At 46.3% G+C, this 20,882-nt stretch overlaps 1 protein-coding gene and 1 long non-coding RNA gene across 2 annotated transcripts in view; one reads left to right on the top strand and one right to left on the bottom strand.

Annotated features, from left to right (window-relative positions):
- The window catches only part of TRERF1 (transcriptional regulating factor 1), a 209,787-nt gene that overhangs the window by 4,751 nt on the left and 184,154 nt on the right, over positions 1-20,882 (bottom strand). Inside the window, exons 14-17 of the mRNA XM_055571403.1 lie at positions 16,348-16,436; positions 14,349-14,462; positions 6,978-7,178; positions 4,151-4,362 (exon numbers count right to left, since the gene is read on the bottom strand). Of these exons, the coding sequence (XP_055427378.1) occupies positions 4,151-4,362; positions 6,978-7,178; positions 14,349-14,462; positions 16,348-16,436 (616 nt within the window). The remainder of the gene's footprint in view (positions 1-4,150; positions 4,363-6,977; positions 7,179-14,348; positions 14,463-16,347; positions 16,437-20,882) is intronic.
- Positions 708-20,882, top strand: part of LOC129645895 (uncharacterized) — a 27,529-nt gene continuing 7,354 nt past the window's right edge. The window contains exons 1-2 of the long non-coding RNA XR_008711539.1: positions 708-749; positions 8,142-8,328. This is a non-coding gene — a long non-coding RNA (uncharacterized LOC129645895). The remainder of the gene's footprint in view (positions 750-8,141; positions 8,329-20,882) is intronic.

Raw genomic sequence — 20,882 nt, 5'->3', positions numbered from 1 at the left:
AGAGAACATTTGTCCAGAGGTGAGGCTGCCTGTTTTAGGGGAGGGTGGGTAGCATAAATATTCATTCCTGAGCTCATAAAGGAAAAAAAGACCTGATTTGTAAGACCTGCGTCTTAGAACAGAGTTGATGAATCACCACATGACACTGAAAACTGTCTAATGTGATGAACATAATTTCAGCAGCTAAAAGAAGCATTCTGCAAACATTTGCCTGATGTTATTCTTAGTGTGGAAAACCATAGAAAATATTTTTATTTTCCATAAAATCTTAACTGGAGTTATGCTTGAAAAAGATCCCAAGCAACATAAAAACAGGACAAGAAAAACAGCGAATGTCACTGAAAGAGCCGGAAATACTTAGTTCTGGTTGTTCTTAGTTCTGGTTGTTCTGTCCTTCGTTGCCACCTAGTGGAGGAAGGAGTTGTTGCCTGTCTGGGGGAAGTGAGCAGAGGGTGCTGGTTCCTTGCAGAAGACACTGGTGTGACCCTCTTTTCTGCCTCTCTCTTCCACCCCAGGGCAAGTAGATGGAAGTCAGACTAAGGAGGTTTCATTGTTTCAAGTAAATAAGGCTGATGGTCAATCCCGGGGCTCCCTTATTTCTTGGTGACATGAAGATGGCATCATGCCCTGGCTCTGGAGGACATCAGAGCCCCGAGGAGGGGGCCCACCCTAAATGTCTCCCCATCTCTGCAGGAAGAGAGCTGCTGGTTCCAACTCATCTCGCAGGTGCCACTGACCTAAGGCTAAGAGTACGTACTGGGCTGAGGAATAAATGAATACATGTAAACATCCTTTCAAACAATGCCAGGCAAGCACTGAGTAACTGATAAATGGAAGCAAAATGCCTCAAATATTCCATGAGGATGAATATTATAAACCGAGGTCCTGGGTGGCCTCACTCATACAACCAAGGATGTTCCCTTGGTAGAGTTCTGGCAGCTACCTGGTGGGCATCTCTCCAGGTAACCCTGCGTGTCTGCAGCATTGTAGGTTACAGGAAGAGCAACTTGGTAAGGCTAAAGGAAGTCACTCATGACAACCCCTCTTAGCACAGACTCACTGAGAAATAAACTGGAATTCTATACCGGATGCTGTGGGAGGGGACTGTGTGTATCTTACCAGTGATAAATAAGCAAACAAAGCAAACCCATGGGATGGAACAGTGGTCAGACACCCAGGCTCTGTATCTGAACACTGACGGCTTCAAATCTCCGTTCTGCTCTTTCTGGGGGTGTGACCCGGGGCACGTCAATTTACTTAATGTTCAGTCCTTATTTGTAAACCAAGGATAAAATAGTATCTGCATCACATGGAGTTTTTGTGTGGGGATTAAAAGAGCTCAGGCACATAAAGTATGTGACAAAATCAAGTGCTCAGTAAAGGTTAGCTGTTATTACTGCCCATTGTCAGTTTCGCCCTTTTCACTGTTTTAAATTATACTTAAAAGGGCAGAGATGACAAATAGGTTTTCTCTCATGGATCAAGTCTGATCAACTGGTTGTGCCTGCTTGAAGCATGAGGATTTAAAGGACTGAAAAGCATTGGAGTCTTAACTTAATACAGTAGCAAAGAGTGTAGCAATTAATTAGTGATCTCCGCCCTGGGTGCAGGAGTCATCAGTGGTGCTAGAAAAGCCATTTCTGCTACAGCGAGTTCCTGACTAGATGTTTTAGAGCCATTCTCAAATCACTAGGCAGGGAGGTAGTCCTGGTGAATATGGTTTGGGTGTGAAGGGAAGAGGTGGGAATCAGTCCCATCCATCATTTCTGGAAAAGAGTGAAGTTCTGTCACTAGAGATCTGCTCTCTGATGATGTCCATCCTTATTAGAGTTTCAGTTCAGTTCAGTTGCTCAGTCGTGTCCGACTCTTTGCGACCCCATGAATCGCAGCACTCCAGGCCTCCCTGTCCATCACCAACTCCAGGAGTTCACTCAGACTCACGTCCATCGAGTCGGTGATGCCATCCAGCTATCTCATCCTCTGTCGTTCCCTTCTCCTCCTGTCCCCAATCCCTCCCAGCATCAGTCTTTTCCAATGAGTCAACTCTTCACATGAGGTGGTCAAAATACTGGAGTTTCAGCTTTAACATCATTCCTTCCAAAGAAATCCCAGGGCTGATCTCCTTCCAAATGGACTGGTTGGATCTCCTTGCAGTCCAAGGGACTCTCAAGAGTCTTCTCCAACACCACAGTTCAAAAGCATCAATTCTTCGGCGCTCAGCCTTCTTCATAGTCCAACTCTAACATCCATACATGACCATAGAAAAAACCATAGCCTTGACTAGATGGACCTTTGTTGGCAAAGTAATGTCTCTGCTTTTCAATATGCTATCTAGGTTGGACATAACTTTCCTTCCAAGGAGTAAGCGTCTTTTAATTTCATGGCTGCAGTCACCATCTTCAGTGATTTTGGAGACCCAAAATATAAAGTCTGCCACTGTTTCCAATGTTTTCCCATCTATTTCCCATGAATTGATGGGACCGGATGCCATGATCTTCGTTTTCTGAATGTTGAGCTTTAAGCCACCTTTTTCACTCTCCACTTTCACTTTCATCAAGAGGCTTTTGAGTTCCTCTTCACTTTCTGCCATAAGGGTGGTGTCATCTGCATATCTGAGGTTATTGATATTTCTCCCGGCAATCTTGATTCCAGCTTGTGTTTCTTCCAGTCCAGCGTTTCTCATGATGTACTCTGCATATAAGTTAAATAAGCAGGGTGACAGTATACAGCCTTGACGTACTCCTTTTCCTATTTGGAACCAGTCTGTTGTTCCATGTCCAGTTCTAACTGTTGCTTCCTGACCTGCGTACGGATTTCTCAAGAGGCAGGTCAGGTGGTCTGGTATTCCCATCTCTTTCAGAATTTTCCACAGTTTATTGTGATCCACACAGTCAAAGGCTTTGGCATAGTCAATAAAGCAGAAACAGATGTTTTTCTGGAACTCTCTTGCTTTTTCCATGATCCAGCGGATGTTGGAAATTTGATCTCTGGTTCCTCTGCCTTTTCTAAAACCAGCTTGAACATCAGGGAGTTCACGGTTCACATATTGCTGAAGCCTGGCTTGGAGAATTTTGAGCATTACTTTACTAGCATGTGAGATGACTGCAATTGTGCGGTAGTTTGAGCATTCTGTGGCATTGCCTTTCTTTGGGATTGGGATGAAAACTGACCTTTTCCAGTCCTGTGGCCACTGCTGAGTTTTCCCAATTTGCTGGCATATTGAGTGCAGCACTTTCACAGCATCATCTTTCAGGATTTGAAATAGCTCAACTGGAATTCCATCACCTCCACTAGCTTGGTTCGTAGTGATGCTTTCTAAGGTCCACTTGACTTCACATTCCAGGATGTCTGGCTCTAGGTCAGTGATCACACCATCGTGATTATCTGGGATGGTGAAGATCTTTTTTGTACAGTTCTTCTGTGTATTCTTGCCACCTCTTCTTAATATCTTCTGCTTCTGTTAGGTCCATACCATTTCTGTCCTTTATCGAGCCCATCTTTGGATGAAATGTTCCCTTGGTATCTCTAATTTTCTTGAAGAGATCTCTAGTCTTTCCCATTCTGTTGTTTTCCTCTATTTCTTTGCATTGATCGCTGAGGAAGGCTTTCTTATCTCTTCTTGCTATTCTTTGGAACTCTGCATTCAGATGCTTATATCTTTCCTTTTCTCCTTTGCTTTTCGCTTCTCTTCTTTTCACAGCTATTTGTAAGGCCTCCCCAGACAGCCATTTTGCTTTTTTGCATTTCTTTTCCATGGGGATGGTCTTGATCCCTGTCTCCTGTACAATGTCACAAACCTCATTCCATAGTTCATCAGGCACTCTTATCTATCAGATCTAGGCCCTTAAATCTATTTCTCATTTCTACTGTATAATCATAAGGGATTTGATTTAGGTCATACCTGAATGGTCTAGTGGTTTTCCCTACTTTCTTCAATTTTATTTAGGACATCAGAAGGACCATATTCTGAGTCAGAGACAAGGTCCACCTTCCACGAGGTACCATGCCGACCCCAAGGATGATACGAGGAAAAACTGGAGAGTCTGGGTTCTTTTTCTACCTGAGACATTTTAGACCACCCTGGCCCAGACCCCACAGGGGCCTTATTCATCACACACTTAGATCCAGTCCCTGGCCCAATTCTACCTACTTGCCGCACTCTTTGCAGGGGAAGATGGTGGTGGGGTCTGTCTCGCCGCTGGTGGTGCTGTGGGAGGGTGAGCTCTTCACCGAGCAGTACCCACTCTGGGCACTGCCAGGCTTCTGCTTCCCAGAGGGAACAGTGCCCCGAGCTTTGGTCACCTGGTTGGTGCCACCATGGATGCGGGCGTGGCCGTTCAGTGCCTGCCGGGAGCTGAACACCTGGGGAAGAAAGGGAGTGACATGACATCTACAGTCCTGAAAAGGAAATTAGGGTTATTAGTTACTCATCGGTAGAACATGGGATACTTGAAACAGAGTCTAATGACAAGGCACAGGGGTTTTACATAAGCAAACTCTGGGCAAATGCTACAGAAAGCAGAGATCAAATACCACAACCACAAATGCTGTGCCAACAACGACAACAATCATTGTTACGACCAAAGACTGGGGGCTCAACCCAGAGCCTCCAACACACACGGAGGTCATTGGGTCATCTCCCCTCTGAATGCCTTATTTTTTCCATCTGTAGAATGAGGGGGTCTGAACCAGCTTTCCAATATTTTTTTCAGCCAGAAACTTCCTTCCACTTTTTCCCCTTTATTTTTCCCTCCTCTTTCCTTTTCTTTTTAAACTTAAAAAATCTTATTCAAAAGCTCAAAGTTAAAAGCAGAGGTGCTCTGGCTGAAAGAGACAGCATCCCAGAACTGGGTCTATTTGCTCAGCTCTATCTATCTCCCCTAGGAATCCCTAGAACCCTAAGAGACAAGGCTCTGAAAACACTGATTAGCTGCTCTGCTCTATTCTATGTTATATCTAAGCCCCAGTCAGTAGCCCAGTGCTAAAGCCACATTTCAGACCCCCAAATTTCACTGCAGGATGATAAAAAGGGGAATGACTCAGTCTTTTGAAGCCTGTCGTAAAGCATGGTTTCCCAGCCTCAGTATTGCTGACATTTTGGGCTGGATGACTGTTTGTTGTGGGGCTGTCCTTTGCATCATGGGGTGTTTAGCAGCATCCCTGGCCTCCACCCACTAGATGTCAGGAGCACCTCCCCAGATGTGACAAAAATGTCTCCCTCTGGACACTGCCAAATGTTCATGGGGAACAAGATCATTCCCCAGTGAGATTCACTGTTGTAAAGGGAAGTGATCCACCCCCTGAATTCCTAGAGCCCTGACTTCCAAATCGCTAAATGCACCAGCTAATGTGAGTACTCACTGAACCACCCGGCCACAGACGGTTGCTGTGTTAAGTTCATGAGTTCTGTTTATAGTCTTGCAGGGGAAAAAAATCTTTGGTTGATTTAGCAACCAAAACTTCCACGGTTAGGCAACGAATAAAACCAACACATTTTTTTTCCCCCTGTTGTTTTTTTGAAGTCATGAAAAAACATTCATCCTGCTGAGCATTTTTGATTGGGTAAAGTAAAAGATAATTCCCCTCACAGTAAAGAATTTACTGTAGACCCAAACTGTGAACTGAGAAAGCAACCAATTTCTAAACAAATTCACCAAAAATACCGTCATTTAAAGTCACTTTTTGAATGGAAGTGTTCTATACAGTACGGTAATGATGGAGTCAAGCATCTAGGTCTTTAAACATCAAAGACAGAAACAAGCTAGTAATTTATGTTCTCTTCAAAGGTAATGCAAGATGTATATATCATTTTTTTTTTACTTCTTAATTTTTTTGTTAGATGTGAATCAAGTAAATTTCAGCTTTAGAGTCTAAAATATTTGAAAGACTGCTGCTATCTTCATCTAAGTGACAAACTCAATAAACAGCATTCAATACACTCTGGAAAAGAGTGTTATCCTATGTAACACACAAGCAGAGATAAGCACTAACTTGGGGGAAACAGGGCTTCATATGAAATGAAGCATATGTTGTAATTTTTTTTGCATAATACCTCTAGAACTTGCCTGTACAGTTGTGTACAGCTTTAAGAAACCTGATTTGAGAAAAGCTCAGCAACTCAGATGAGTAGGAAACCACTGGCCTGGAGAAGGAAATGGCAACCCACTTCAGTATTCTTGCCTGGAAAATTCCATGGACAGAGCTACAGCCCATGGGGTTGCACAAGTCGGACACAATTGAGTGACTTTCATTTCACAGGAGACCAGTGGATGATTGACAGTCCGAAGTTAACAATTTAAAAAATCTATTCTTCAAAATACACAGTGAGTCTTACATCAGCCAGTACAGATTCTGTAAGGCTTTAGCACTACGAATGATCAAATGGGAATTGGTTTTATTTTAGCAAGATGATGCTTCTAACGTACTTATTAATAAAAAGTACTAGGTTAAGTAATTAAACAGACACGCTTTCAGCCTGTTTACATGATTAATTTGCTTAGTAAATCTTTTTTTTTTCCTTCCTTCAAAGAGTACAAAGATAAACTTCAGCCAAATCTTTGTAATTATGCCATAAAAGGAGACTCCTCTGGGGACTCTCCCACGGCATTCCAATGCATGTTTCCAGGGCATGCCTGGTGCGACAGCTCAGAGGAGTGGGGAGGCACCAAGAAACAGGAAGTGTGAGTTCTGGAGGCCAAGGCCGCTGCAGAGCCTGAATCACCTGCTTCCTAAGGCCAGGAAAGGACTTGCGTCCTCTGAGCATGTGGCAGTGTTTGACTCTGCTTGACTCCAGAAATATCTGTGGGCCGAACAAGTAAATCGATGAAAGAAAGAAAAGCATGGCTACGTGGATTCTCTCTGCCCAGCTTTCACTGCTGGAAGAGCACCCTCCTTTGTAAAAGGCATCATCTCTTTAAGCCGGCTGTGCGCACGGCTCTCACCAGTCCCAGAGCCTCGGAGGACGCGGAGACACTTACCGCCCCACAGTTGGGCATTTCACAGATGAAGGAGCCTGAGGGCTGGCCCAGGGCCTGCAGGGGCGGCCCCTCTGCGGGAGCCAGGACCAGGCCCTGCGGCGGCTCCGGGGACTTGGGCAATTCACTCTCCTCTTCTCTTGTGGATTTCCTGTCTTCTTCCGGATCCTCCTCCTCCTCTACCTCTTCATCTTCTTCACTCGTCTGGTGTTAAGGGAATACAAAAGAAAGGGGGAAACCCCCCAAATGACATTTTTAGTGATGAACAGAACCCAGGGGCCAGCAAAGGAAAGAGGGCCTGGACGCTGGGGCTGTGTTGGCATCTTTGTGCATGAGGGAGTGGCTGGCAGAGGCTTCTCAGAAGGGACAAGGTTGGTCACTGGACACCTGGAATTCTGAGAGCAACCAAGTCCCCGAGGCCCACTCTGGGTCCCCTCATCACTTATTTAAAAAAAAAAAAATGCTAAGACAGACAGGAGAGATTTTTCTACGTAGAGTTTCTCTCCCTTGTTGGAGACCAGTAGAACATGACATCGACCAAAACCCAGGAAGGCTGCCCCACTTGTAGCTGCTCTGCCTTCCAGGGGAGTGAGAAGGGTTTTCAAGCAGCAATGACACTGTGGAACTCCGTTGGGCAGAGACCAAAGCCCTATCATTTTTTTTAAGCTTACTACTTATTTTGGCTGCATCTGGTCTTCACTGTGGCTCGAGGGCTCTCTAGTTGCAGGCTTGATCCCTGACCATGGGTCAAACCTGGGCCCCCTGCCTTGGGAGCGTGGAGTCTCAGCCATTGGATCACCAGGCAAGTCCCCATGTTTGTTTGTTTAATTAATTTATTTTTAATTGAAGGATAAATGCTTTTCACTATTGTGTTGGTTTCCGCCATACATCAACATGAATCAGCCATAGGTATACATATGTCCCCTCCACCCATGGTTTGTTTTTAAAGGCTTTCTATCACACTTCCTTGCAAGACGCCCAAGATATTGATTTGACCTTTGGCAGGCACATGACCCATGGCATTCTGATGCGCTCCTGCTCTGTTCTTGTCAGAATATAGGATCAAAGAGTAAACCACAATGGCTCTGAAAAGGGGCAGAAATGGAAGGGGATTGGATATTTCCTTTTACTTCTCATGTTTTTTTGTTTGCTTGTTTCTGGTCATAGGCTCTTGAAGAAATGCCTTTCAGAAGCACTCTATAAAAAAGAACAAGAAAAATATTTCTATGAATAATTATCTTCTCTGCAACCGTGTCCCTTCCGTCTACTTCAGAACAGCAATGAGATGAATTACGCAGAAGATCCTGACCATCCTTGAAGTTAACAAGACAGTTAAAGGAGCAGCCTGGAGGAGGTACTGGGTGGGCTGGGAGGGAGGGCAGGAACCTGGGCGGCCCTTTTATTGAACTGAGTGCCCTATTTTACAATCTCCATCTGCACGAGGAGGCGGGCTGAGGAGGGCTTGCTCCCAGGGCCTAGAAGGACTGAGGACCAAGGATGGGAACTCTGTGTTCCAGCAACCTCATTTCAGCTTCTGTTTTACAGCACTTCATGGTGTATGAAGTGCTTTCACATTTGCTATGTCACTGGATAGACTGTAAACAGTCCGCCTGTTTAGCAAATGAGGAAACAACAGGGGGGTGGCCATTGCCTCCCACCCTGATGGGTCACTGGTTTCTGCTGGGCTCTCTGCACACCCACTGCTTGAAGCACGTGGGCTCCAGTTTGGTTTACCCTGGACAGTGATGTAATGCTGGTTGAGCCTATGAGTCTTAGAACCCGGAAGCCAGAACTCCTGGGATCCAGAAACCACCAGCTTTCTTTTTCCAGTCTGGATTGGAGATGGGAGTGAAAGACAATCCCAGTAATATGGGCATTTAGCACACTCCTCACTCTTTCAGTTTTAGCCTTATTTAATATGGTATATGGGGCTTCCCTGGTGGCTCAGACGGTAAAGCATCTGCCTACGGTGTGAGAGATCCGGGTTCAATCCCTGAGTCGGGAAGACCCCCTGAAGGGAATGGCTACCTACTCCAGTATTCTTGACTGGAGAATTCCATGGACAGAGGAGCCTGGCAGGCTACAGTCCATGGGGTTGCAAAAAGCTGGACATGACTGAGCAACTAATACTCACTCACTCACAGTATGGTATATATGCCTATTTGAGACCATGTATTAATAGGGTATACTTAAGAAATTATCCCAGTTTCCAGTGGGTTAATTAGGATTACTCAATAATGATTACATTTGCTGAAAGACTTCAATGAATTCAGATATAGGCTTAATTTATTTTACAGAGTGATTTGTGATATAAACTTATAGTCTCTTACCAGTTTAGAACAGACAGGTTGATTTCACTTAAATGGCCTTAGTCCGTATGAATCCACCACCTTCCAATCTCAAGAATTTCAGGTAAAACCATGTTATGTCAAACCCCACGGGTTCACTCCATTCCTTTACAGAACTGGAACTTTGTGGTGTCAAGTATCAGGTTATTAAGCAGACCAGGGCCTACAGCTCACCATTTAAAGTAAATTATACAGTAACTTTCAACGACAATGGCATTTATTTCATGGCAGTTGTTATAATTACAATTTTCTCACCGTGCCATTGTTTGGGCTTAAAAGCTCTTAGAAAAAAAGTTCCATAGAGCCATTAAATTACAGACTAAATTATACTGTCCTGTGATTATATACATCTCAGGAATGCAGACAGATTTTAATTCAAATGGCAATGTATGCATGTTCACAAAATGATTTATCATCAAGCCAAAGGGCTCACCAAGGTGACTAACAGATGCAAAGACAGGGGATGAAACCCTAACATGTAGGACTCTGTAGCAACAAGTTGGCCATTTCCTGATGTACTGTGAAAAGGAAACATTTGGTAATATTCCAAACCTGGTGGAAAGGCAGGCAAATACAGGGCTGGGAGATGGTTATGTATGATACAAGGTGCTCAAAACTTTGAGAGTCCAAGTAAGAATTTGTTGAGGAGGAGGAGATTTTTATTTCTCAGGCCTACAAATGGCATTTATATTATGAGAAATTTACAAGTTAAAACACAGATGCTCAATAATCCAAATTTCAATGACACAAATTTGAGTGTTACACTCACCAATGAACGATGTTGGTGATGACAACACACTGAAGGCCTGCTTTGGATCAGGGACTACACACACACACACACACACACACACACAGCTAGTTCTCACAAAATCTCTGCATTTTTTTATCTTCTTGTTTATTTTTTCTCTTTGTTTGTTTTTTTTTTGGGGGGGGGGGGTGGTGGGCAATGACATGCAGCTTGTAGGATCTTAGTTCTCTGACCAGGGACTGAACCTGGGCCCTCAGCATTTTGGCAGTGAAAACATGGAATCTTAACCACTGGACTGCCAGGGAATCCCCTACAAGTTTTTATTTTTTAAACAAATAAGAAATTTGCCAGAGAACTGATTTTCCCAAGAGCACACAGCTGGTAAAGAAGCTGAATTGAGATTTAAATCCTGCACTGTCTGATTGTAAAATCTCAGCCTCTGCTCCTTGCCTGCCTGCACACGTCCATAGATGCACATCTGTCCATCTGGGCATGGCTTAGATTTTCAGCTCAAACACAGAGCTTTTAAACCTCTCAAAACCATTAAAGCCAGCTGCTTTTCTGTGTCAAATGGGAAGAGGGATGTTTCCCAGGCCCCTTGTCAGGGGACCCCGCTGCAGGTGACTCAGGCCGGGGACCTGGGGGAGCTGTGCTCTTGGTGCCCTAACTGCTGTCTTCCGAAGTCAGTTACATTTCTCAGCTGGTTTCTTGAATTGCGCTGAATTTTGCTCCTAGTCAGACCCACGTATTCACCCTGAGTGGGGGCAGGAGCCTGGGCAGGAGACAGGATGGTGTGGTCAGCACTTCCCTCCCACCTCCTCAGCAGAGCACACCTTGGCCCCCTCTTCTGCCCAAAAGGGTGGGAGAGGAAGGCGTGTGATGGTCTCAGGCCAGAAGTCAAGTCACCTACAAGGTGAGCGATGTGCTATGCTGACCCCCTGGCCCCTCAAGAGCAGTCACTACCCATCCTCCTTCATCACCCTTCTCCCCGGGAAAGTCCCTGAGCTCCGGACTGTGCTCCATCCAGGGGGAATAGTCATCTGTCCCTTTAATAAATTACTGAGCACACATGGTCAGGAAAGCTACCCAGGTAGGCCCTGAGGACTGAGAGAAGGACGCCCTCCTAGGACGGTGCTTCCTACAGCCTCTCTGTCCTTGCCTGGTCCTAGTTTTTATCTCCACTTGGCAACCTATCCTCAGAAGGTGGACTGTGGGACTTCCCTGGTGGTCCAGTGGCTAAGAATCTGCCTGCCAATGCAGGGGACATGGGTTCGAGCCCTGATCTGGGACGATTCCACAGGCTGCAGAGCAACTAAGTCCGTGTGCCATAACTACTGAGCCCACATGCTCCAGGGCCCATGTTCTGCAACAAGAGAAGCCACTGCAATGAGAAGCCTGGGCATCACAACTAGAGAGTAGGCCTGGCTTGCCGCAACTAGAGAAAGCCTGAGTGAGGCAGCAAAGACCCAGCACAGCTAAAACAAACAGGCGCTGAGTCATCTACGCACATGGCTTTTTGTTCTCTCTAAGCTCACAGTGAGGTCACAGGTGTGGCACACCTGACCCAGCTTAATACCAGCCCCTGGCAAATAATCCCAAGAAGGTGGGGTGCCTGGAGTGCCATCTTAACCTTTCCTCCTGGGTCTGAGGCTACACGCTGGCTCAGGCCTTTCCAGACACCCGCGAAGGCCTGCTGGCCCCAGATGGCGCCTCTGCCTCCGAAAGTGACACCGTCTTCAGCAGCCCTCCTCTGCTCAGAACCCCCTGGTTCACCCCATCTCCTCCCAGGGAGCTCATAGAAGGATTGCTCCCATGACCCAGAGTGACTCCTAGCTGGGAAAAATTTTCACTCATTTACTCAACAAACATTTACTGAGTGCGGATATTATGCCAGGCACGGTCCTGGGCACTTGGTAACACCCAAGCCAAAGGTCTGCCTTAGGAAACCATAGCCTCTGATTTTGCTGTCCTCCAAAACATGACTCTGAACACTCCAGAATTGGAAGGGACCATCCAGGTTATCTAAACCATCGGCCCCATTTTACAGGGCAGTAAGCTTAGGGGCCAGGTCTTAGGTCTCCCAGGCCGGGAGTCTTGGTGCTTCCTCATTTACTGTCTACCCCCTCGGAAAGCAATGCTCGTGTGACCATGGGCAAGCCTTCCCCTCTCTGGGCCTCAACCTTCTGCCTGAGGACTGGAAGAGCTGGATAAGAGAGAATTCCTGAAGGTCATATCTAATACTTTCTGGTTCTCACCTCACAGTGTTTTTAAAGACTTGAAGTTCACGGTAGGTTTTCTCTTCGGGTATGCCACGTCTTCCAAACAGTAACATATGCCCTGGGGCAGAGGCCGAGGCTAGTCAGCAGCCCTGGCTCACCCACAGCACTATAGACACAGCAAGGACTCAATTTCTTTTAGCGGACTGAACCAGAAGAGATCATGCTGCTTTCTTAAACATTAACCACAGATGAGAAAAAGGCTATTCAGATATAAGGCATCACTACTTAAGCCAGTCCAACAACAGTCCTGATCACAAGAATACTGCCATCTCTCATCAAATGAATGGCAATACCGTTCTATTCTACAGATGTCTATTTTTTTTTGATATTTGGGTCCACATATAACTGTATATACATGTTTATATTTTGTAGCTGGGATCAAATTGTTAGTTAGGAACTCAGGGTTCGAAACCCTAATGACTCCAGGTGTTTTTAACTTTCCAGAAGGCGCAATGGTAAAGAATCTGCCTGCCAGTGCAGGAGATGCAAGAGATATTGAGCTTGATCCCTGGATTGGGAAGAACCCCTAGAGTAGGAAATGGCAACTCACTCTAGTATTCTTGCCTGGAGAATTCCATGGACAGAGGAGCCTGGCAGGCTACAGTCCAGGGGGCTGCAAATAGCTGGACACGGCTGAGGCTACACACATGCATGCATGTTTTTACCCTTCTTTAAGAGGATTAGCATTTGCTTGCTCCTGAGTGTTACACAGGGGTGTCAGTCCCAGACAACACACTCACCAGCCTTTGACCATGGCTAAGTTACCTAGGCTCTGTGCCTCAGTTTCCTACCTCATAGAATTGGTACGAGGGGTAAATGAGTCATTATGCGTCAAGTCCCTCCTAGGACAACGCCTGGAATGTATGAAGTGCTATGTGTAAGTGTCTGTGAAAGAAATTAACCTGCATATGTGCTAAGAACACTTATGCATGGATACAATTGGGAATGAAAGTATAATTGTAAAATTCATGATATTTATGAATTTGAAACCATTTCCTTAATGGCTGCAGACTGGAGTTTAGTAATCTGTTGTAAGACGTAATTTCTACATACATGTATGTGTTTTCCACAACATGCAAGATTTTCCTTGGCTATGGATGCAGAGAAGAGAGTTAACCACAAGGACGAAAGCAGTAGCCATTTCCAAAGCCACAAATAAGGGGTTTGGAGAAGATTTCGATCTCGTGACGCCTTTAGTAGGTTCTTCATCTTAATCTGCAGACAACTTTGGATTTGTCTGCTAATGAAGGAAATCAATATTAAGGGTAAATGGTGATGTGAGGACCAGAATAATCCACACACTGCTAACCAGCGCGCCAATGATGGAGGGTTCCTGGCGCCATCTAGAGGTCAAAGCTGATTCTTGCGCATGCTTCATAGAAGCTGTGTAAAATCCCAGAATCTTCGTCTTCCTGAGGCAGGGCTCCCCAACCTTTTCGGCACCAGGGATCAGTTTCATGGAAGATAGTTTTTCCACAGACGGGGGTGGGGTAAGGGGGTGGTTTGGGGATGATTTAAGCGCATTACATGTATTGTGCACTTTATTTCTATTATTATTACATCAGCTCCACCTCGGATCACCAGGCATCAAGATTCCGGAGGTTGGGGACCCCTGTTCTAAGGCATGTTAGTTCTCTGGTGAGAACTATTGTGAAAAGATTGGGAAGGGCTATCCCAGGACACCAGGGTGCCTCTTAAAAACCACACACATCAAGGCTGGGACCACCACAGTTTAACTCCCCTGGCACCTACCTGACAGAACGCAAGCCAGCCCTCACCTCCTTAACCGATCACTGGGCTGCAGGTCAAACTGGAAGCTGCCCTTCCCTTGCCTAGTTATCCCAGGAGTCAAGGCCTGAATCCCGACTGGGAACTGGCCCATCACCTACTCACCACAGCTGCCTGGCAGTAAAGCCAAGCCCAACACTAGCCACTTATGAACCTGGGCGTGGGGTCGGGGTGGGGCCCGCAGAAGCAGCACCCGGGCGCCTTCACTCACCACACAGTCGTCGATGATTTCTGAGAGCCGTGTCCGGTGTTTCCTCCCCAACCTCATGATTTTTTTCCACGTGTAATAGTACTCCACACACTGAGCCACCGTCTTGGACTTCACCTGTTGGGAAAACCATCTCAAGATCAGCTCCAACGGTGGGCAGGGTGTAAGGCAACCAGTTTTCATGCAATTTTAAGTTTGTTAATAGGTAGGAAGTTTATGCACTTAAATAAAAACATGTACATGGTGGAAAATTTCCCCAGCCCTGTTCTCCAGCCATCCATTCATCCGTTCCCTCCCCACCCCTGCAACTCAGCTAGCCTCCCTTGTTCATATCTTGGGGGATGTTCCAGAATTTCTCTACATGTATACCAACAACACAAAAATATACTCCTCCCCACCATTTTGCCTCACACAAGGTAGTAAGTACATTGTATGTACTGTTCCGCATCTTGACTTTTTCACAAGAGGGCTTGGAGATTTTTTTTTTTCACAACCATCCATAGCGAGCGAGCTCCCTTTTTTAACCCACAAAGCAGCATGCTTTTTCAAATGCTTGAATGAGTTTGGCTCTCTGAGTTGCTGACCTTCAAAATCTATTTATGAAAAATGTTCCTTAGTAATCGAACAGGAATATAAGGCAAAAGTTATGATGACAAGAGCTTAGTGTTTGCAGAAAACAAGCCTTGTCCTGTTCTCCCCCCAAAGGGCAAAGGTAAATGTGTTTTAAAGAGAAAAAAATTCCTTTGTTTAGTTCACAGTTCTGTAAGCTCAAAGTGGGGTTCAATAACGTGAGTTTTCTGGAGGCAGGCTGGCTGTCCCATTGGGTGTGGAAAGAAGGCCACCCACACAGTGAGAGTGAAAAGGGCACCTTCCAGACATCTGGTCTCCTCAAAGTTGCGCCCTTCACACACACCTGATACAGTGAATTTCTACATTAGAGTTGCCCAGGGAGGGAAGACAGTGAGAATCCCAGAGAATCCTGGTTTAAAATCCTGAACTGCCTGGTGAGCATGTCATGTGAATCCGTCATCAGTCAATAAGGTACGGGACCTTTAAGGAACAATAAGACCTAGGACAGGAGGGGGTGACTCAGGACAGACGGGAGCTGCTGGAACACAGGGCAGCAGAGTGCGGTGGCCTCCAAGACAGAGTAAGCTGGGTGCGCATTCAGATCTGCAGATGGAGGCAAGTCGGAGAAAAACTCCACCTATTTCCGTTTCTCATTCACTGAAGGCCCAGGGTTAAGGACAGGAGACGGGAACCCGGGACAACACTGAGGTCCAGCCCAGTGCCAGCGGCAGCTGTCGTCTGCGACCCTGCTCTCCGTGGGCCTGAGCGTTTTCATGACCTTAATAACTCAGTATGGTTCCCTCATTCATCGGTTTGCTGAAACACTCCAAATCATTGTAACTTTCAGCCTAAACCACCTCTCAGCCAATTAAGGCCTATTACATTTATTACATGCTGGACAAATGCTATTTCATCTTGGTGAACTCTCTTTTGCTGCGAGATGCTGTATATGTAACATTTTATTGCTATTATTACTGTCCTTATGATCAGGGGCCCCACAGTAGAAACTCTGCTACCAGCTAGGGGCAGGGCTCATATTCTCCCTTCTCTGGATCCCCCCTCCTCCCACCATGTTCTGTCAGAAACATGACAGATCTGTCAAACACACATGAAATAAATTATACAAATTGCAAACCAGCAGCCCCAAGCTTATTTTATTCTGATAGAATGTATAAATCACACATCTTTATTAACACAAAAATACCCCTCCCCACCACTGCCACATCCAAATAATCTATGCCCTCCTCCCCCTACCTCCTCAACACCAGGGCCCCGCCATCCATAACAAATACAATCCTTTACCAACCAAAAGATGGAAGACATTGTTTTGGTGACAGTCTTAAACCAGCAATAAAATAATTCTATATGTATCTTTAGGTGCGCAACTTCCCAAATTTGGTTTCAAGACAGCAGTGGGAAAAAGCATGCTTACCATCTTCTGTACAAAAATAAAGTCTTTGCTGTAAGTGGCTAGTGCTTTATTAAACAGTTTTCTTTCTAGAGAGGTCCACTTGTCCGAACCTACAACAAAACACAAACTTCATAAAAAAACAGCCCAGTTCTTCCCACTTGTAGTTGCTGGTTCACTTAGTGAAGTTACAAACTACAACTGTTCGTGTGTGACATTTAATACCCACACTACACTTCTTTCTGAACAAAAAGCCAGTGCAGTGTAATGGCTAACAACCCTGCCACCTGCATTCAAAGCTTAGCTGTGGCCTTGACTTGGCAAGTTACTAAACCTAAGACTTGATTTCTTTACCTATGAATGGGAATACTTCTGAGTGTCTCCACCTCTTAGAGGACTTTTGTGAAGGTTAAAGAAGATAACTCCCTAAAACTGTCTCTTAGTAACTGGAAAATTGTGAGCACTCAGCAGATTTTAGCTATAGTTTTAATATAATTAGGGAGGGCAAGCATTCACGTAGCCAGTGCTCCTCGTGCATGCTGGACTCAACAGTCTAGTGGGGAGAAAATCAGGAGGCAGTGCATTCAAGGGGATGACTGCAAGGATGAGGGCAGGGGTTGGGTGCCAGTGGGGCACAAAGGAGGAACACCAGACTCAGAGAAGCCAGGAAGGCTTCCAGGAAGAGGAAACACCTGAGTAGGGTTTAAAAAGACACAGAAGCAAGTCAGGCCAGAAGGAGATGGAAGGACTTCCCTGGTGGCCCAGTGGCTAAGGCTCTGTGCTCCCCATGCAGGGACCCTGGGGTCAGTCTCTGGTTGGGGAACTAGATCCTGCATACCACAGCTAAAGATCCCACATGCCATAACTAAGACTTGGCGCAGCCAAATAAAAAATAAATAAAATAAATATTTAAAAAGGAGATGGATGGGAATTCTGGGGAGCAGAAGTGGCGAGTGCACAGTCAGAGCCAAGTAGTGAGAGGATACATTTCATTCACTTATTCAGCAGATATTTATTAGATATTTAGATCGCTGGGTGGAGAGGACCCCCCGGAGTAGGAAATGTCAACCCACTCCAGTATCTTGCCTCGAACATTCCATGGTCAGAGAAGCCTGGTGGGCTACAGTCCATGGGGTCGCTAAGAATAGGACACAGCTGAGCAACTGAGCACACACACATGCAAGACACTAGGGGGGAAAAACCCAATGCTTAGAAGTGCTTGCTATATGCCAGGTTCTAAGACCCTCGAAGATACTAGTCATTTGCTTCTACAGACAACCCTGTAAGATTGATATTACTTCTTCCCATTTTACAGATGAGGAAATGGAGGTGTTCAAGGAATAAGCAGTAATCTGGTATGGCTCAGCTACAGGGTTCCAGCAGAGGGAAGGCAGATGAGGCTGGGAGGTAAGAGGGACCGGTTCCTGATAAACCTGCAAACCGATGAGGAAGAGGCCCAGATGTGTCAGGCTGGGGTACCTACCTCATGGATGAGCTTGACATTCATGTCAAAATAGGATATGCAGACAATCACAGAGGATGGTCCTGGTCTAGTTCCAAGGGAAGTCCTATTTCTGTGGGCTGCAGAGAAGGCTCAATTTCTGTGGCTGGTTAGCAGAAAACTCAGCCTCATTCTAATTTTTTGAATTCCCTATATCTCTGATTCTTTGGATGGTATATGTCTGGGCCTTTGACAGGCTTCTACTTTTCAAAGCTGTAATCTCCAAACCATAGTATTTTTCCTTCCAAGTAGGACAAGCCCAAGATTTCCATTTTGCTATGGTTCACTGAGGGGCTGAAGTATAGAAAACCTGAATTGCTTCTTCCCTCAAAAGATTCGGCCTGAAACAGTTGATTAGGTGAAACCATGCCTGGCAGGCAAGCAGGAGGTGAAGATCCTACGATCCTTGAGAAAATATGTGACTCGGTGATGTCAGCTCAGATTTCTGAAATAAACACCTTCTCCATGGGACTCCCTGAGGGGTCCTTAAGCCAAGAGCTCTGGCTCCAGTACAGAATACACTCTCCACATCGGGGCTGGTCCAGGTCTCTAAAAATCACCACCTGACTCCTTTGGTTTGCAAATTTCTCTAAAAGAAAAGCAGCTTTCTAATTAATCCTCAGCAGAAGGAAGCATCTTACACTGGTTCTAGAGACCAGGGCATGTCTGGTCGTGCAAACTGTCGTGACAGGGAGAAGTAGGGCCAGGGCTTTGGTGAAATTCTGCTAGAGTGGATGTGAGCAGAGGAGGTTAGTGGGATTTCAGGCTCTGGAGTATTTTCATCACCATTCCTCAAAATTCTTCTAACATTCAAGAACTTGGGGTCCTGGCTCTCATCTGCTCCCGTTGTCCAGAGGCAGAGACAGAAAGAGTGAAACAGAAAGGATGGACCAACAATTGAACGACCACAGAGGAGTCATGGATCCTTTTAGGTATCCGTCAAAACAGTAAAGAGAGATCAGAGAGGCAATGGTGTAAGTGGAACACGACAGGGGCATGTCACACCAGTCGAGTCCCCTGACAGACGTGTAAGGATAGTTTTGTTCTGCCCTGATGCAGGTCCAGTCTGTGCAGCTCCAGGTTGCATCTCAGTTAGGAAGTTAGGGAACACTTTTTTTTTTTGCTGTGCTGAGTCTGTTGCTGCGCATAGACTTTCTCTGGTTTCGGTGTATAGGCTTCTCATTACAGTAGCTTCTCTTGTGGAATGCGGGCTCTAGGGCTTGCAGACTCAGTTGTGCACAGGCTTAGCTGCCCCCAGGCAAGTGGAATCTTCCCAGACCAGGGATCAAACCCATGTCCCCTGTATTGGCAGGCGGATTCTTAACCACTGGGCCACCAGGGATGTCGGTTAGGGGACATTTTGCTGATGAAACCCCTCCCAATGAGATGAGTAAGAATCCTTTCCATCTTCAGCTGGACCCTACATTTCCCCAAAGTGCAGCTTTAACCCTCATGAGACACTCAAGGGCCATGCGGCCTTCTCAGGTCAGCACCCAGCCTCACACTGGGTACACTTTCTTCCACCCCACACCAAGCTCACCACTGGATTACTGCCCAAACCACAGTGTGAAGTCCCCAGGTTTGTATACCTGTGAGATGTCTCTTCATGTCCCCAGATGGCCTGCCAGTTGTAACCCCACAAAGGGAAGTCACTTCCTAAACCATCTGTTATAGGGAACCCTCAAGCCTCATAGGGGAAGGAGGCCTGCTCCCCATAAACTCTCCAGTGATAAAAAATAATTTCTCTAGTTGCAGTGAGCAGAGGCTACTCTCTAGTTGCGGTGTGTGGGCTTCTCATTGTGGAGCACGGCCTCTAGGGCTGGCAGGCTTCAGTACTTGGGGCTTGCAGGCTCTAGAGCACAGGCGCAGTAGTTGAGGTGCATGTGCTTAGTTACTTCTCACCATGTGGAATCTTCCCAGACCCGGGATCAAACTCGTGTCTCCTGCATCTTCACCACTGAGCCAGCAAGGAAGCCCTTCTCCGTTGGCTTTTGGGGCTGCTGCTCAGTGATGGGGCCTCCAGTCTTCCTGATCCCGGGGTGTTCACTCCACACCACCAGTCTCCGATTGAAGTAGAGAAGCCTCTAGCTTTCCTCTCTGTGCTGGCCAGAACCCTAATGGCCAGGGCGGGGAGCATGTGCTCAGACGCTGAGAGACGGCTCCTCTACTCAGTCCTAGGGTCCATGGTTTAGCACACAGGACTGTGCTCTGCGTGCGTGTCTGTCCGACAGGGGTGTCCATGAACTGAGAGACAGAGGCGGGGCCAGACAAGCCCATCCATTCTCACACTCACAGTAGCAGGCTCTTTACCGCACCCTGATCACGGATCCCCCATGGGGCCAAGAATCTACTCCAGGTCTCTTGGGCGGAATTCTCAGGCCAAAGCCTGGTGTATAGACATAATATCTGAATGTGCTCACCCCAAATAATGAGGTCACTGTGCTGTGATTAAAAAGGGGCAACTTTAATCAGAAGACGGTTTGCTGCGAACCTGGTTCTGCCACTTAACTCCTGCAAATTTACTTCTCTGAGCCTCAGTTTCCTCTCTTGCGATTTGGTAATCATGACAGTCATGCAGTGCCTAACAGCGTTTGGTCCTAAGGAGGGGCACAGTGAATGTCTCAGATCTGGCCACTTGGACAGAAGATTCCAAATAAGCTTGCCGCCATGGAAAACATGCTCTCCGTGCTGATGTCCATGTTAGTGGCACTCGTGAAGCCCACTGGGCCCTGCCGGTGTTCCGTGTTGCGTGTGTACACTCAGTCTTACTCCAGGCCGCTTGGCACTTGCACAGTCTTCCTCTCCCTGCCTCGAAATCCTCCTGTAATCCATCGAGGTACAGTTCGGCATCTGTCCTCCTGGAGACTGTCCAGCAGGAGTGTTTTCCCCATTCTAGGACAAGGTGTTTTTTGTTTTGTTTTGTTTTAAGCCAGCTCTTCTGGGATTCTGCTTCTTGGACAAAGTCCAGGATAAAAATGCAAAAACCGAGGCAGAGGGCTGCCCCCACTTCTCGCTTGGCCATCCTCCCTCTCTGAGATCACTGCTGTCCACTCAGCAC

Source organism: Bubalus kerabau, chromosome 3 (assembly GCF_029407905.1).
Source record: "Bubalus kerabau isolate K-KA32 ecotype Philippines breed swamp buffalo chromosome 3, PCC_UOA_SB_1v2, whole genome shotgun sequence".
Classification (NCBI taxonomy): domain Eukaryota; kingdom Metazoa; phylum Chordata; class Mammalia; order Artiodactyla; family Bovidae; genus Bubalus; species Bubalus kerabau.
Note: the sequence above shows the minus strand (reverse complement) of the source record. Positions and strands in the feature narration are given on the sequence as shown.